Source organism: Ictidomys tridecemlineatus, chromosome 6 (assembly GCF_052094955.1).
Source record: "Ictidomys tridecemlineatus isolate mIctTri1 chromosome 6, mIctTri1.hap1, whole genome shotgun sequence".
Classification (NCBI taxonomy): domain Eukaryota; kingdom Metazoa; phylum Chordata; class Mammalia; order Rodentia; family Sciuridae; genus Ictidomys; species Ictidomys tridecemlineatus.
In genome coordinates this window covers 13,100,795-13,117,298 of record NC_135482.1, presented here as the reverse complement: position 1 = coordinate 13,117,298, position 16,504 = coordinate 13,100,795, and the positions used below count along the sequence as shown (strand labels likewise).

The 16,504-nt window shown below is 54.1% G+C and overlaps 1 protein-coding gene across 1 annotated transcript in view; it reads right to left on the bottom strand.

The window, feature by feature from the left end:
* Syn3 (synapsin III) overlaps window positions 1-16,504 on the bottom strand; it is a 424,399-nt gene that overhangs the window by 61,158 nt on the left and 346,737 nt on the right. The window contains exon 7 of the mRNA XM_078052454.1: window positions 2,678-2,740. Within this exon, the coding sequence (XP_077908580.1) occupies window positions 2,678-2,740 (63 nt within the window). The remainder of the gene's footprint in view (window positions 1-2,677; window positions 2,741-16,504) is intronic.

The following is a 16,504-nucleotide window of genomic DNA, read 5'->3' as shown; positions in this document are numbered from 1 at the left end:
AGTCGCTGCTTCAACTTGACTGACATTCCATGACTTTGGTTCCACTCTGCCCAGCAGATGTTGACACAGAATCTACCTCCTCTGTCTTCCTGCGACAACCCTTCATGTTTCTGAAGAGGTGGGTCACATGGTCTCTGGTCCTTCTAGGCATTAGCTGGTCCATTCTTCATAACTTGTTCATCCATGTCCCCCTCAAATGCCCAGAACTGGGAACAACCCAGAATGGAACCATCTTTGGCCGTGCACTGATCGGCCTAGTGGAGGGCTCTCCCTTTGTCCTGGGTCTCATACCTCCATGAACACATCTTTAAGAGTGGATTACGTTTTTAAAACTTTATCTTATTTTGAAATATAACAACTATGGAGAGGGGCACCCACAAAAAAAGGACAATTCAATAAAGCAAAACCAAACATCACATCACCACCACCTAAGTCAAGTCACAGAATATCCTCCACTTCCGCCTCATGTCAACGACCACCCTCTCTGCTCCAAACAGAACTTCAGTCTGACTTCTCTTTTTTTTTTTTTTTTTTTTTTTTGAGGTGGTGGGGTAGGAACCCAGGGCCTTGTGCATGCTAGGCAAGTGCTATACCCTTTAGTACACGACCAGCCCTTCTTGTGCTTCTTAAAAGTTTTATCACCTAAATATGTACCTCAGTCAACACTATGATTTTTCTGGGTTTTGAATTTTATGTAAATAAAAGTATAGGAATGGGCTTTCTTTGGCCTCCGACTTACTTACTTCACTCATGGCGTGTTTGTAAGATCCATTCATGTCGTTACGTGTAGTTTAGTTCATGCAGTGCAGCTGTTGCTGAAAATATTCCATTTGTATAAGTGGACTATAATTTATATTTTCTGCTGTTAATGGGCATACAAGTTTTGGAAATTATAAACAAAGCTACTATAAATAAGTGCTTTTGTTCATACGTGGTTCATACATGTATATATTTAGGTTGGGCAAATCTGAAAGAATCCTGCACAACTTTAACTTAGCAGATAATCTTAAACTATCTTCCAAAGGAGTTGTACTAATTTATACTTTCACCAGGTGTGTATGTGTGTGTGTGTGTGTGTGTGTGTGTGTGTGTGTGTTCCAATTGTTCCATGTTTTCACCAACACTTAGCCTTATTAATCCTTCTAATCTTGGCTCTTCTGGTGGTTATATATGGCATCTTGCTGTGGTTTTATTTTGCATTTCCCTGGTGACCAATGAAGTTGAGTCCATTTCCATCTGTTGGCATTTGTCGATTAGAACTTTTGGCAACCCAATACCCGTCTGACTCACACAGACTGGGAGCCAAGTGAAACAAATCTCTGACCTAGGATGCTATTTAGTAATCTCTCTCCTATTGACTTCAGTTGGTTTCCAGAGCAGGTCCAGATATTCTCAATTATGATGATGGATAATATTCATTCAGTGTTTCAGGCACTGAGCTGAGTGCTTGCCATGCATAATGTCCCTTGATCCTTGCAACCGGCTTATGAGGTCAATACTTTCATTATCTTCATCCTAAGAAGGAACTAAGGTTGGGGAGGCTCAGCAACTTATCTAAGCTCTCCCAACTTAACGGTAACTAGATTCAAATTAATACCCTTAGTTGCTATGACATACTGTATATGAACAAATTTATGACTCTGAAAAGTTCTGCACTGAAAACTTTCTTTAACACAATTTTTCAAATCTATTTGACCAAAATAGATCTTAACCTCCTGAATCATTGCAATTTTTGGAATATACTATCGTCCCTTGGTATCTGTGCAGGATTGGTTCCAGGACCAGTTCTACAGAGACCCAGAATTCACAAATGCCCAATTCCCTTACACACTGGCACAGTATTGATATATAACCCGCGCGCATCCTCCTGGGTATTTTAAATCTAGATTACTTACAACACCTAAAAGGCTATAAAAATGCTGAGTACGGGATTGCTACACTATATCATCTAAGGAACGATGTCAAGAAAGCAGTCTGTATGTTGAGGACAGATGCATTTTTTTTTCCCCTGAACATTTCTCTGTGTTTGGTTGAGTTCATGAACATGGAGCCCACGGACACTGAGGACTGACTGTACCTTGACACATGCTGAACCCTATAGTCCCCACGGCCTCCTCTGGATTTTAGTCTGGTAGAACTTTCACCGAAGGAAATTAAGTTAGCGTTGTCCAGGGATCTCAGCCTTGACACGATTGACATGGGGCTGCATCATTCTCCTGGGGGACTGTCTCATGCACTGCAGGTTGTTTAGCAGCGTCCGGGCTTCTACCTGTAGGGGCCAGTAGCATCCTATTCCCCCACCAAATTGTGGCATCTAACATTGCCTCCAGACATGGCCAACCTTCCCTGAGCAGCAGACCCCCAACTGCTGGTCTAAGCTGGCTTCTGAGTGTGGTCCCCTGTGTTCCCGGTGATCACCTCTCACCTGTCTAAGCCGTCTCAAAACTGCCCGGCATGCCAATCTATTCACAGGGAACAAAGAAAGTGCCCGCCATCTCGCACGCCGTCTTGAGTCTGCAGGGAGAACTCGTTTCAAACCTGCTATTGGAATGAGACACCAGGAGGGGTAGGATGGCAACTCGCTGGAGGTCACAAATGCCCAGGGAGCAGAGGGCGGGCGACAGGTGCCCTGGGGAAGCTGGGGGTGTGTCCACGGTCAGAGACCTGCTTCACATACCTTGCCCATTCCCGCGTGGGCGTGTCCCAGCTTGATCACCACCGGGAAGTGCGGGGCCGTGAGCTGAAAGAGGCAAGAAGAAATCACCTGTTAGCACCTCAGAACATGGTCACCTGGGCTGTGGGCACTTCCTGTTGTGAAGTCAGGATCACCCATCTGATGCTGCCCTGGGTCCCCACGGTCCTGCTTTGTGGGAGGCCATCCTGCCGCGGCTCATGCATCCCACCCACCCGCGCTTTTGGCTTCCAAAAGGGAGCTCTGAGCCCTTCAACCAGCCTGTCTGGGGCACCCTCAACCCACAGAGCCGAGAAGGTCCTTCATGTGGCTCCTGTGCCTTTGAGGTGGGTCGTTGATTTCTGGAAGATCTATTTTGGGTTGCTTGAGGACAAAGTCCCCACACCCCGTTGTGTCATGATAATGCCACTCCCTTCCATTTAGATGACTTCCAGCCAGGGGTCATCACGACCCACGCTCTGGGCTGCACAGATGTTCCGATGCCTGTCACTGGACTGTCCCCTGGCAGAGCTGTCTGTCCTGTCACACCAGGGCACTGAGGAACCCAGCTTTCCCTTGGGGTGGCTAGTGCCCGGTCTCTCATGTCGTGGCTGCTGTCACTGCTGCAGGAGTGTCCCTATAGGTCACGAAGCCACTCTCTGGACCTCATCCTTCCACTCCCACAGCGGCCCCGGATGCAGTCGGGAAGGCAGCTTGTTACCACTTTACAGACAGGGAAACCGAGACTCAGCTCGGCAGCTGGGAGGGGTGAGCTGAGAACTTGAACTTGACCCTGCTGGACTCCACACTTGGGGTGAACAAGCTTCCTGTGGTGGACTCCGAGTAATCCCTCCCCCACACCAGGCTACGGGTCTCACCACACCCTGGTGCCGAGAGCAACACATGCATTAAGGAAGCAATATTTGATTTTGATTCCAAAAGCAATAGGCACAAACCAAGAAATTGGGAAAGTAGAATAAAGTGGTACGTTTAAAGAAGATTATGACGATCGCCCTCAGACTTCCAACGGTTTCAGTGTATTATATGTTGGTCTTTTTTTAAAAAAAATCCCATGATGTGTTTTTCTTTTGATTTGTTCTGTTTTTACAAAATTGGGAGTGTAGCGCCTATCCAGTTTTATTTCCTGTTCTTTCCACCTGATATTATGTGGGAGAGTGTCGCCGGCCATTATTTGTTGGTTTAATAGGTGTTAGGAAATGCTTCACCTATGAGAAAGCCTCCGTGAACCCTGTTGTGGGCAGCACCTTGCTTAAGAAATGAAACAGAGAGGAAGCCTCCGCTCTCATTCTTTCTATCACACTCTCCCCTCCCGTCCCACAGGTAGCCCACATGTGAATTCTGTGTTTATTAGTCTCTGGCATTTATTCATGATTTTCCTATTATACATACGTCCCAAGCCATGGGTCACACGTTTTTTTAAGCTTCGTCAGCGGTACCCAAGATTCGATTGCATGTCTGTTCCCACATGCTTGTGGGATTCACGTGCGTTCATAATGTAACTTGGACTCATTTTCCTGCTGCATGGTATTCCATTCCTTGGATACGTTACCATTGACGCATTTTCTGCTGATGAACATTTAAGTGATTTCTTTTTTTCCAGTTACAAACAAGACCACTGCAAACCCTCTTGAGTAGGACCTCCTCTAAGTACGTCGGGTGTTTCTCTGGGGCACATCCACAGGGAAAGAATTGCTGGGTTTGGGGAACGCTTGTCTCCACGGGGCTGGATATTGCCAGATTGCTCTGCAAAACGGTTGTACCGACTTAGGCTCTAAGGGGCAGAGAGAGGGAAGTCCCACTAGTGGGGGTTCAAAGTCTCAATCTGACCCATCTCATCAGTGTGAGAGGCCGAACCCAGGGGTGTATTTTTATCTCGGGGCTTTTGTTCCCCAGCCATCCATGGAGACTTTAAGCACCCCCGGGAGTCCAAGGACTTGGGATTTCACTCATCTCACTTTAAGGGGGGGCTCGAGGTGGAGGGGAAATGGGTGTTCTGGACACTGCTGCATTGGAAAGGGCAGTGATATCGGTGTGCCAGAAGCCCTGCCATTTGCTCTCCGTTTAACCTTGGGCTGGCTATTCACCCTCTCTGAACCTCAGTTTTCTGACCTGCAAAATGGGGCGGGTAATGCCCAAGTCCCAGGATTGTTGGGAGGAGAGACAAGGAATGTAAGATGTCAGCTCCCGATGACGATGACGCTAACCTGGCATGTGAAGAGGGGGGCAGGGAGGAGATACCGTGGGGCGGTGGGAAGGGGCAGGGAGACCGGATAATGGAGGAAGGAGAGCGGAGATTGCAGCCTCACAACCTCTGATAACCTGGAGGGAATGAACCAAGGTCACAACCAGAAAAATCAGAAGCTCCCACCAGAAGGAGCGGCCGAGGCGAAGACCGTGGGTCTGGGCAGGGGGTGGGCATGGTGGATAGGGTGGGCCGCTCAACGAGGTTTCCTTTCTTTCTTTCTTTGGTAGCAGGGAATGAACGCAGGGGCACTCCACCTCTGAGCCACATCCCCAGCCTGATTTCGTATTTTTTTTAGAGACAGGGTCTCACTGAGTGGTTCAGTGCCTCCCCGTTCCTGAGGCTGGTTTTGAACTTGCGATCCTCCTGCCTCAGCCTGCTGAGCTGCTGGGATTATAGGCGTGCGCCCCCATTCCTAGCTAAGTTTTCTTTTTTTTAAGTGACACTTTTGAATTGAATGATAATGTTAAAAGGGTTATGAAAATGAGAGACGAGATGGTCACAGCCCCATCATTTAATCAAATCAGTATGTATGGGTCCACGCTGTTTTATTGTCCTCATTTTTATGCCCAATTAGAAAATCCAGGACAGTCTACGATATTAGAGAGAGGATTTTACATCCACCTCGTCACTTAATAGTATACCATCAGTGTTTTCCTATTTTTGCTGCAGACATATTTCTCAGCTCTCCTCCCCGCAGCCCCAGGTCACTAATCTTGCTTGTTTGGGCATCTGACGTCCACCCCCCCATGATCACCTGCTCCCTCTTGGCAAAAGTGGCCATATGGGTGGTTGAGTGTGATTTTTTTTTTTAAATAGCTCTCAAATCACATGGGGCACAACCCTCTTCCTAGTTCACAGGAGACGTCCTAACCCCACAGTTTTATGACTGCGTAATATTCCACGTCAGAATGTGCTGAAATCTTTCCGGAAGCTGCTTTCCTGGTAATGGGTGTCTGCAGGACTCGCCCTCTCTCTCCCCCTCCCCCTCTGCTCCTACAGGCAGGGCGTCTCGGAAACTCTGGATGCAGGTCCACGTGAACTTGAGCTAGTGTGTGGCTTCCTGGAGGCCAGGCCAAGAGCTTTTCTAAGGGAGACCAGCAGCATGTGGCGCTGTTCCCGCTGTCAGTTGTGGGAGCTCAACAAGTGGCAGTGGGCATGGCCTGTGCACTGGGGAGCCCACCCAGGACGTCGTTGTGGGCTTTCCCTGCCCCACGACTCGGGGAAGAAGGTGGAGGCCAGCCTCCGGTGCTGCCCAGGGCCACCTTGCCTCCCCCCCACCCCCGCCCTCTCCCCTCCCTCCTGCTGTTGAACGGGTTTCAAAGCCCCCCCCCCCCCCCATATTCCACCCTTTGCCACTTGCCAGCCGCTCCCCAAACACAGACAGGTCACAGAGGACAGAGCATCTTGGTGGCTGTTTTCTGTCTTCCTTCCCCGGCAAGAGCTTTATTTGTTGGAGGCCAGGCCAGCCTCCCCGAGGCCCAGCCCATCACGGCCCCCAGCGCTGCCGAGTCCAGCTGCCCCCGGGGGAGGCTGGCATCCTGTTGGGGGGGGACGTCAATTTTTGAAAACAGAGATCTCCACCCTGATAAGGGTGTATTCAAAAGTCTCCAAAGAAATTGAAGTGGGTGGGGGGCCCTGTGTCCCCGCAGGGCTCCCTGGGCAGATCAGAGGCAGAACAGCCTAAGCCCGGAGGGTGGTGGGCCACCCTCACCCTGGAGCCCTGAGCTGGACCAGGAGGCCTGGAGCGCCTGGCCCAGCTGCCCACCCAAGTCTGGGCTCTGGAGCTGGGACCGTGAGCAGTGTCTGACCCCAGCTAAGGGGCAGTGTGACCGTGTCCCCCATGGTTCTCCTGTGGGGCCCTGTTCCCAGTGCGCTGCTGTTGAGGTGCAGGACCTTTAAGAGGCGGGGCCTAGAGGGAGGTCACCAGGTCACTGAGGTGCTCCCTCAGAAGGGAGGACTCCGGGGGCTAGTCCTCAAGAGTGGATTGTGAGAAATAAGCAAGCTCCCTCCCCTCCCCTCCCCTCCCCTCGAGTCCTGCCTCACCCTGTGGCTTCCTCTCCCAGGAGAGCCTGCCACTGTGATGCCACTGTCCCAAGAGCCTCACCAGAGGCCAAGCCAATGGGGCCACCCAATCTCTGACTTTCAGTTCCCCAAACTGTGAGTGCAATAGACTTCTATTTACTGAGTACCAGCCTCAGGAATTTCATGATAGTAACAGAAACAGACCAATAAAAATAGTGATGGAAAAAGCAAAGCCAAGAAAAACCTGGAGGAACTCACTGACCAAAATCAAGGACGGAGTCTCCCTGAAGAAGTCTGGAAGAGGTGGAGGGGGAACGGGGCCTCCCTCCGCTCCGTGACTATGAGATGCTGCCTGACCTGGCTTTTGCCTGCCTCTTCTGTTTCCTCTTATGCTTTTCCATCCTCCCAACTTCAACTCTTGACTACTTGTTATGTTCCAACCCACGGACCTTTTGGTTCTTTACCAAGTGGACCATGTTACCTGCAGCCTCAGGACCTTTGCATATGCTGCCCTTTCCCTGAAAAACCTTTCCTAACACTCTTCAGTCCCTTCTCATACTTCACGTCTCTATTGAAATGCTCTGTTACTGGACAGCCCTCCCTGGCCACTGTTCTAAAGGAGGTGCTTCCCATTGCCTGTCTGTTGTCCTGAACTCTTTCTTCATGCGCTGGTCACCAGTTGCATTTAGATATTCATTTCTCTGCTGTCCTATGGGTGCTCTGAAGGCAGGAAACGGCTTGTTTTGCTACCACTGTGGCTCCTGGCTCTACACAAGACCCAGCACACGGCAGACACCCTGAGGGCAGCACTGTGAGTCACATTTCCATTGCTGTGACAAAATACCTGAGATAAATAGCTTTAAATAGCTTTATTTTGGAACATAACTAGTAGTTTCAGAGGTTTTGAAGTGGGCACCCCCTTTCTCCACAGAAAAGCCCTCTTCACCAGGGCTGATTTTAGGACTGTCAGCAAGAGTCTCTGCAGAAAGAGTCCACTGTAGATAAACTTCCTATTTTCCTGTCACCCTGTTTACTTGGCCACTGGCCAGGAAGATACCAGCACTCCAGGTGCTGGACACCCCCTTACTAGTTTTTCACAAATATGTATAAGTATAGTAGTTTGAAGAACTGTGCAAACCAGGCCTCTGGCCTTGAGCTGGGCTTCACAGAGATGTCCACATTTTTAAGATAAGTTACAACTGGGCCCATGGTAACAGCGGGCAGGGGGAGGACAGAAAGGGGAGAAGAAGCTCCCCCCTTCTCAGGTGTGGTCCTTGAAGGGTTAACTTGCCCAGAACAGTGAGAGAAAAAGCTGCTTTGATGTGAACTTCTGCAGACTTTTATGTGAATTTCTGAGCCCCTCCCCTTACACACTGGGGATAAAACTCCGAAACTCCCTGAACTCGGGGTTCAGGGGATTGATTGATTACAGCAAAAGCTGTGCCCCCTGAACCTGGCTGCAGCCAAATAAAACTGTCTCCTGCTGTCTTGGGTGCCCTGCCTCGTCTGTCCCTACAACAGTTTCAGTTCACGGTCAGCTGATGCAGGGCCTCTGGGCCAGTGGCAAGGCAGGACAACATGGCGGGGGCCTGTGGAGCCGTTGCTCACCTCACAGGGCCCAGGAGGTGAGAAAGGAAGAGGAGGCCCTGTCTGCACATCCCTCAAGGGCACGCCCAGTGGCCTCCCAGTTCCACCACCTCCCTCCGGCGTCTCAGGCTGCAGACGAGATGTTTGGCGCCTGGGCCTCCGGGGGACACACCAGGTGTGAGCTCTAGCCAGGGCGTTTGGTGACTGTGCGTTAGACGGAGCCTCCCAGCACAGGAGGGGTGTCCTGAGCAGAGAGTCAGAAGGAGCCCGGGTGGCATTACATGTGGTCCCCATGCAGAGTCCGGTAAGGCCGACTCCAGTGGAAGGTTTCTTGGGGAGAGTTGTGACTTTGGGTGAGGGAGGACGAATGGGGAGTGACAAGCTTGTGAGGGACCCAGTCACCAAAGGTGGGAGTGGGGACAGTATTCGAGGTCACCGGACAGCTATGGAGGGTTTGGGCACACGGGACAGCCGCCCACAAAGCAGGCTCAGGAGGCTTCTTCTGCCAGAGGTGGGAGCCAGGCCAGCCTCGGGCGCGGTGGGGAGCAGGCGCCTGCTCTTTTGTTCCCATTTTATATGAAGGAGCGTGAAGGCCGAGGGGCGGAGTTTCCTGCCTAAAGTCTCAGCAGGAAGCCGCGGAGCCGGGCTGCACCAGGGCCCCCATCCCGCCTCTGAGGCTCTTGGCTCCCGTGGGCCCAGGCTGTGCCCTCTGGACTTGGCTGGAGGGGGGACACTGAGGACAGACCGGCCACTGGTGACCGAGCGAGGCAGGGTGGGGTGGCCGGGCTCCGACGTTGGACGCAGAAGGAGCCACGCTCACGTCTGTGGGCCGTCGGGCACGTCACTGAGCTCCATGGGACAAGGTTTCCACCTCCCCGATTAGAGGATGGTTTAAACCCCACCAGGTGGGCAGGAGGGCTCCATGTCATGGCAGTGTCAGTCACAGAGACTCGGTCCCTGGCTCGTCACGGCCAGGACAGAGGCGTGGGTAGAGTTGGGCAGTATCCAGGGCCTGGCAGGTGGCAGGTGGCATTACATGTTGTCCCCGAGCTGTATTCACCTCTGATCTCGGGGCCAGGTGACAGGGGTGGGTGGGGCATTGTGGGAGGCCGATTGACAGGGCTTCGTCGCTCCTTGGAAACAGAAAGGCCCGGGAAGCAGGAAGGAAGGCGGGGCCTGGGGACGGCGGGAGTCTCCTGGAGCCTTTGGCAGAATCGGAAGCCCCGGATCGGCACAGCTAGAGGCGCTGCGCAGACCCCTCCAGAGAGTGGAGCAGCCCGACAGCTGCCCTCTGGACTCTGCCCTGGTCGGGAGCATCGGACAGACTCCTCGGAATCTTTTAAGATTGCAAGTGAAGAAACTCCGGTCACGAGGGAGGAGGCCCTTTCCAGTCCTTTCATGTTGTGACAGATCTACAAAATGCCACCTGGTCACGTGGCGGACAAAGTAGGTCAAGATGAAACTCCTGTCCATGGCCTCCAGGGCTTTGTGGGGTCTGGCCTCTGCCTTCTTCCCAGGCCCCGTCCTTCCCACGCTCCTCCATCGGCCTCTCTGCCCGGCCTCGCTGGCTTCCTTCCACACCCTGATAGTCATCTGCTCCCTATGGGCGCAGGGCCTTTGCATGTGCTCTTCTTGTTTCCTGGAAGGCAGTCCTGCTCCTCTTCATTGAGTCAACTCTGACCCTCACTCAGGTCACAGCTCCAATGTCCCTGCCTGGTCACCTCTCTCTTGCTTGGCACTTCCATCGTTTGGATTCATCTGTGAGCTCGATCCACAAGTGTCTGAGGCCCTCCCTAGGCTGCAAGCATTCTGAGAAGCTGTGGGTCTCAGATCCTGTTGCTCATGATGGACCCTCAGGCCTCTCCTGAGCTGCAGACCCGCCTCCTGGCCTGGCCGCCAGGTGGTCCTGCACCGGCTACTCCACACCCCTGACTCCACATTTCCAAACAACTTCAAGAACTTCAAGAACATTCTCCCACCTGGGTTCCCACCTCAGGCAGTAGTCCCACCCCCACCGGGTGCCCAAGATAGATATCCTGCCTCCTCCTCCATCTCAGTCCTCGCCCAGCCCCGGGTCTGGCACGCAGGCGGCCCCGGGGGCTGCCTGCTGAGCGAACTCCACGGGCTTCCTGCCCGGCTGCAGGCTCTCTGCCCCTGGGATTCCACCTCGGAACCCTCCATCACCTCTGCCTCCTCGGTGTCTTGGAAAAATACCGGCAGCATATTTAGAATAATCAAGCTGAACCTGCCCACCAAAGAGCAAACATTCCTTTCTCTTAGGTTTCCTGTTTCCCTGAGAAGCGGAATCATCAGGAACAAACAAGCTGTAGTATTTGTCTGTCAATAGGCTTTTCTGGTTCTTGCCTGCGTGATGTTTATGGTGTGGAAATGCTCAGGCGGCCGGCCTTTCTCCCACGAAGACCCTCCTGAGGGATGTGGACAATATCCTCATGGGGGGCTGAATGACCCTGAGTGGCAGGCTGCAGAGACCCCCCGGGTCCAAGCATGACAGCCCTAGGATCTCGAATTTCCTGGGTTTTCCATCATAATGTGCAGTATGTATTATTTACTTTTATTTTTATTTTTTTTTGTACCAGGGACTGAACTCAGGTCACTTGACCACTGAGCCACATCCCCGGCCCTATTCTGTATTTTATTTAGAGACAGGGTCACACTGAGTTGCTTAAGGCCTCACTTTTGCTGAGGCTCGCTTTGAACTTGTGAACCTCCTGCCTCAGCCTCCAAAGCCGTTGGGATTAAAAAGTAGGAGTACCTTGATAGGAACATTCCAGAACCATCTCTAGGTGGAGAAAGTGCCCTTTGCCATTCGGGTGATCCTTAATATGGGCCTTTACAAGCCTCTTCTTGGTGGCTTCAGGAAATAGCCAATCATAACCGTGCTACTCCAGCATCTGGTTCTGGGCTTCAGTTTATGTTCCCGCATACAATGTCCTAAGATCACAGCACCGAGGTGGAAAGGTGGACGTGTCGTTGCGACGGCAAACACTGCTTCCCCGGGGCATAGGCAGAGGACCTGGCCCTGGTCTGGATCAGGGAAACTGTTTGCAGAGTGCCCTGGGATGAGTGGAGGAGTGACCTCAGGCTGGGAGCCGGTGGACCTGTGTCTAGGCACCACTGGTGGCCTCCCTATGGCCCCCCCCAGGAACGTGCTGAGCCTCTCGGGCCTCCGTCAGGGGTGAGCGCTGCAGCGCAGGACACCACTGTCAAGATGAGAGTCTGTGTGTGAAGCACATGTTACACTTATGTGGATCCTGGACGGAAGTTCTTTGGGATTAACTTAAAATGACATTCACTTAAAATCCATCCAAATAACCCCCAATTACCACTTGCTTCAGTTATGGATTTTTTTTTTAAATAAAAGGTTTTCTTTTTTTTACTGCTGTTTCTTATAAAAATCTGATTTGAAATTATTTGAAAACGTATCAGTTCATGGATATAATGGATTTATCTGACATTCCTTACATGCAGAATGGGTCTAGATGCATTTCCTACGTACAGTGATACCCAGACTCTCACTGTGACACCCCGCCTGGTCTTTATCCTGTAAACCTTGGGTCATCTTTTATTTAATACCATGACTTCTGATCTCTACAGTTTCAGTGATACTGCCTGAATTTCCTTTCTAAATAAAAGCTTTCCTGAGATAGAATTCACATACCATAGAATCCACCCTTGTAACATGCACCATGAGAGCCGGGCACAGCGCTGCCCGCCTGTAATCCCAGAGATTTAGGAGGCCGAGGCAGGAGGATCGCAAGTTCAAAGCCAGACTCAGCAACTCAGTGAGGCCCTAAGCAACTTAATGAGAGCTGATCTCAAAAAAAAAAAAAAAAAAAAAAGCACGATTTGGTGTTTATATTCTATTCACAGAATCGAGCCACCATCGCCACTATCTAAATCCAGGACATTTTCATCAGTCAGAAAGAAACCCTGTCACCAGGGCCGGTCACTCCTCATTCCTGGCTCCCGCCAGCCCCTGACAACACCGACCCACTTTCTGTCTCTGGATGTGCTGATCCCCGACATTTCCTGCACTCGGAGCCGTCCATGTGCTCCTGCCAGTGACAGGCTCCTCGGGGACCGGCCTTCAGGATTCCTCTGTGCTGAGCAGCGATCAGTGCTTCGCTCCTTTTTACTGCTGCATAATCCGTTGTATGAACGGTGTTTGATTTTTAAGTGTATTTTTAAACCAATTGATCAATCAGTTAATTGATTTGCTTTTGTGGTCCTAGTGACCAGGCCCAGGCTCTTGCAAGTGCTGGGCACATGAGTTGCACCCCAGCCCCAACATAATAGTGAGTCCCTTGATGGGATTTCTTGCACCTGCAGACCCTGAGGGCAAGTCCCTGGAGGTCTCTAAACTGTGGTGCATCCTTTGACAACATCCTAGATGAGACATCATTGGCCCCTTGACTTCCCCTCTGGGCAGGAGGAGAGTTTCGCTGGCTGATTCCTGCTGGAGGGACGGCTCCAAACCAGATCTTGAGTGTCACCCCTGGAGCCAGGACTCTCTGCTTTCAGCTCCTTCTTAATGAACCCCGTCATCCCATGAATCAGCTGATACCGGGACAGGGTCAGAGGGAAGAATGTTTCAGGCCTGACACAATAATCGATGTGTGTTGGGTTTCTGCTTCCATCTCCTGACACAGAGCTCCCTGGACCCCGTCACCCCTGAGTGACAGGGATGCTTGGAGCATCTTCTGTTCCAATGGCCGCCCCCTGGATAGCTCAGGTGGGCACTGGTCTCCAATGGACCAGGCCTTGATTAGAATCCGGGAGCTTCAGTCCCGCCTCCGTCCTTCAGCCCCTCCTCCGTCCTTCAGCCCCGCCTCCGTCCTTCGGCCCCGCCTCCGTCCTTCGGCCCCGCCTCCGTCCTTCGGCCCCGCCTCCGTCCTTCAGCCCCGCCTCCGTCCTTCAGCCCCTCCTCCGTACTTCAGCCCCGCCTCCGTCGGTCAGCCCCTCCTCCGTCCTTCAGCCCCGCCTCCGTCCGTCAGCCCCTCCTCCGTACTTCAGCCCCGCCTCCGTACTTCAGCCCCACCTCCGTCCTTCAGCCCCGCCTCCGTCCTTCAGCCCCTCCTCCGTACTTCAGCCCCGCCTCCGTCGGTCAGCCCCTCCTCCGTCCTTCAGCCCCGCCTCCGTCCGTCAGCCCCTCCTCCGTACTTCAGCCCCGCCTCCGTACTTCAGCCCCACCTCCGTCCTTCAGCCCCGCCTCCGTCCTTCAGCCCCTCCTCCGTACTTCAGCCCCGCCTCCGTCGGTCAGCCCCTCCTCCGTCCTTCGGCCCCGCCTCCGTCCTTCGGCCCCTCCTCCGTCCTTCGGCCCCTCCTCCGTCCTTCAGCCCCGCCTCCGTCCTTCAGCCCCTCCTCCGTCCTTCAGCCCCGCCTCCGTCCTTCGGCCCCACCTCCGTCCTTCAGCCCCTCCTCCGTCCTTCGGCCCCGCCTCCGTCCTTCGGCCCCGCCTCCGTCCTTCGGCCCCGCCTCCGTCCTTCAGCCCCGCCTCCGTCCTTCAGCCCCCCCCCCCCGCCTCCGTCCTTCAGCCCCGCCTCCGTCCTTCGGCCCCGCCTCCGTCCTTCGGCCCCTCCTCCGTCCTTCGGCCCCGCCTCCGTCCTTCGGCCCCGCCTCCGTCCTTCGGCCCCGCCTCCGTCCTTCAGCCCCGCCTCCGTCCTTCGGCCCCTCCTCCGTCCTTCGGCCCCGCCTCCGTCCTTCGGCCCCGCCTCCGTCCTTTGGCCCCGCCTCCGTCCTTCAGCCCCGCCTCCGTCCTTCAGCCCCGCCTCCGTCCTTCAGCCCCCCCCCCCCCCCCCCCCCCCCCCCCCGCCTCCGTCCTTCGGCCCCGCCTCCGTCCTTGAGAGGAGAGGGCCTGGAGCCTGAGTGAGTCACCCATCGTGTTACGAGTAGTGACCTCCAGGGAAAATCCCCCAGCTGTGGGGTTCAGAGGGCTTTGGTGAACACACCCTGTGCCGGGAGGGTGGAACACCCCCATGTCCCGGGGGCAGGAGCCTGGGACCCTCACGGACCTCACTCTGTGCACCTCTTTATCGGGCCATCCTTTGTTCACTCTGCAGTGTCCCCTGTCATAAGCCAGGGCGGCGTTAGTGTCATATGGGCTATTGGTATTGTTTTTGTTAACCCAACATGATTCCTGCAACTGCAGCTGCCTTCCTCCATCACTTTTGGAGGGAGAATCTGAGCCAGGAAGAATCTGGGGTCCCGTGTTAGAGGTGGGCAGGGACTGGATGGGCTGTATCTGCAGCAGATGGTCATGTGTGGGCATCAGGAAGGGACATCCAGAGAGATGGCTCTGAGCCCAAAGAGAATGATGGACCAGGGCCCCTCTGGCTCTCTCCTGGGCTCGGGTTCAGGCAGCTCTGCTTATATGGCAGAGTGATATGACGATTCCTCCAGGGTTACTCAGCCACCCAGACCCCCGACTCTTCTTCATCATACTGTACCAGCCCCACCCGCTGCCCCAATCCACACAACAGAGCGACTTCATTGCACAGAGGAAGAAACGGAGGCCCCCAGAGCAGAGGCGGGGCAGGGTGGAGTTCCCGTTCACACCCTCCCGCGGCGGGTCAGGCTGCTCTCTTAGACATTTCAGGAGAAGTGAGGGTGGAGGCGGTGCCTCCCTTTATAAATAAGAAAATGTAGGGGGAGGTCCCCAAATGAATTTGCCAAACCAAGACTTCAACTTAGGGGTCAGGGCCCTGGGAGTCCAGCGTCCCCTGCAGCCAGTCTTGACCTAAAACGAGTGCTACAGGGCACACGCCAGGCACCCTGGAAGCCGCCTGCTGCCCGGGTCCCACCACAGTGCCTGGAGGACTAGGGGTGGGGGGTGCGGCATGGGCAGGGCCCACCCCACTCTGCCTCGGGGAGCCTTTCAATCTGCAAACGCTGCGAATGTGGGAACAGTGCTGTGGGGAGGGCAGCTGTGGGACGGGGACAGCTGTGAAGGAGGGAGTGGACTTGGGGTACTATAGGATAGACACGGTCCTCAGAGGCTGGCCACGGGGGGTTAAACAAAAACAGGACGGTGTTCAAAGACGGGGACAGTCATTCGCCCCTTGTATGTGGGCCTGGGGGAGGGTGGGGTCCAGGCTCACCTTCCCCCTCCCTCCAGCCGACCTGGCCCAGGGCTGGGCAGACAGTGCAGCCCTGGAGGCAGGAGCATGCTGGTGGGCGGGCTCCCCCACACAAGGGGACCAGAGGTCACCAGGGCCTGGCCCTGGGCATTCCAGAGGGTTCTGGGCCAGCTGCAGGGGAGCAAGGCCAGGGCTGGAGGGGGCACCCAGGGGCCTGCTCTCCTTCACAGGGAAGCAGGAGGTGAGGGTGGGCAGGAGCCGGGGCAGCATGGCAGCAGCTGGTCCCCATCTGCCACTGTGGGGCCTGTGACTCAGGACCAGAGGGGACCTTCCAGAAACTTCCAGGACGTGGCAGAGGTGGGGCTTTGTGACCAAGGGCAGTGTGCGTCTGGCTAAAGAGACCCGGTTCAGAGAGGATTGCTGCTTGGTGTGGTGGTGCACGTGGGTCATCCCAGGGACTCTGGAGGCTGAGGCAGGAGGATCTCGAGTTCAAAGCCAGCCTCAGCAACTCAGTGAGGTCCTAAGCAACTCAGCAAGACCCTGACTCTAAATAACATATTAAAAAGAGATGGGGAGGTGGCTCAGTGGTTAAGCGCCCCTGCGTTTAATCCCCGTTACCAAAAAAAAAAAAAAGGAATTGCTGCTTTGCTGACACTGATGTGGGAGGCCACAGTTGCCCCTGCTCTCCGAGTGGCCGGCTGTGCCCCAGCAGCAGAGACATGGCCTCCGACCCACACCAGGCCCCATCACAGTGCCTGGACCTGATTCCCAGCCAGGACCATGTGACTCTGTAGACAGAAGCTGTGTCTTGGGGCCGGACGGCCTCTCACACTGGCCCTGAGGGGCACAGAAAAGACCCAG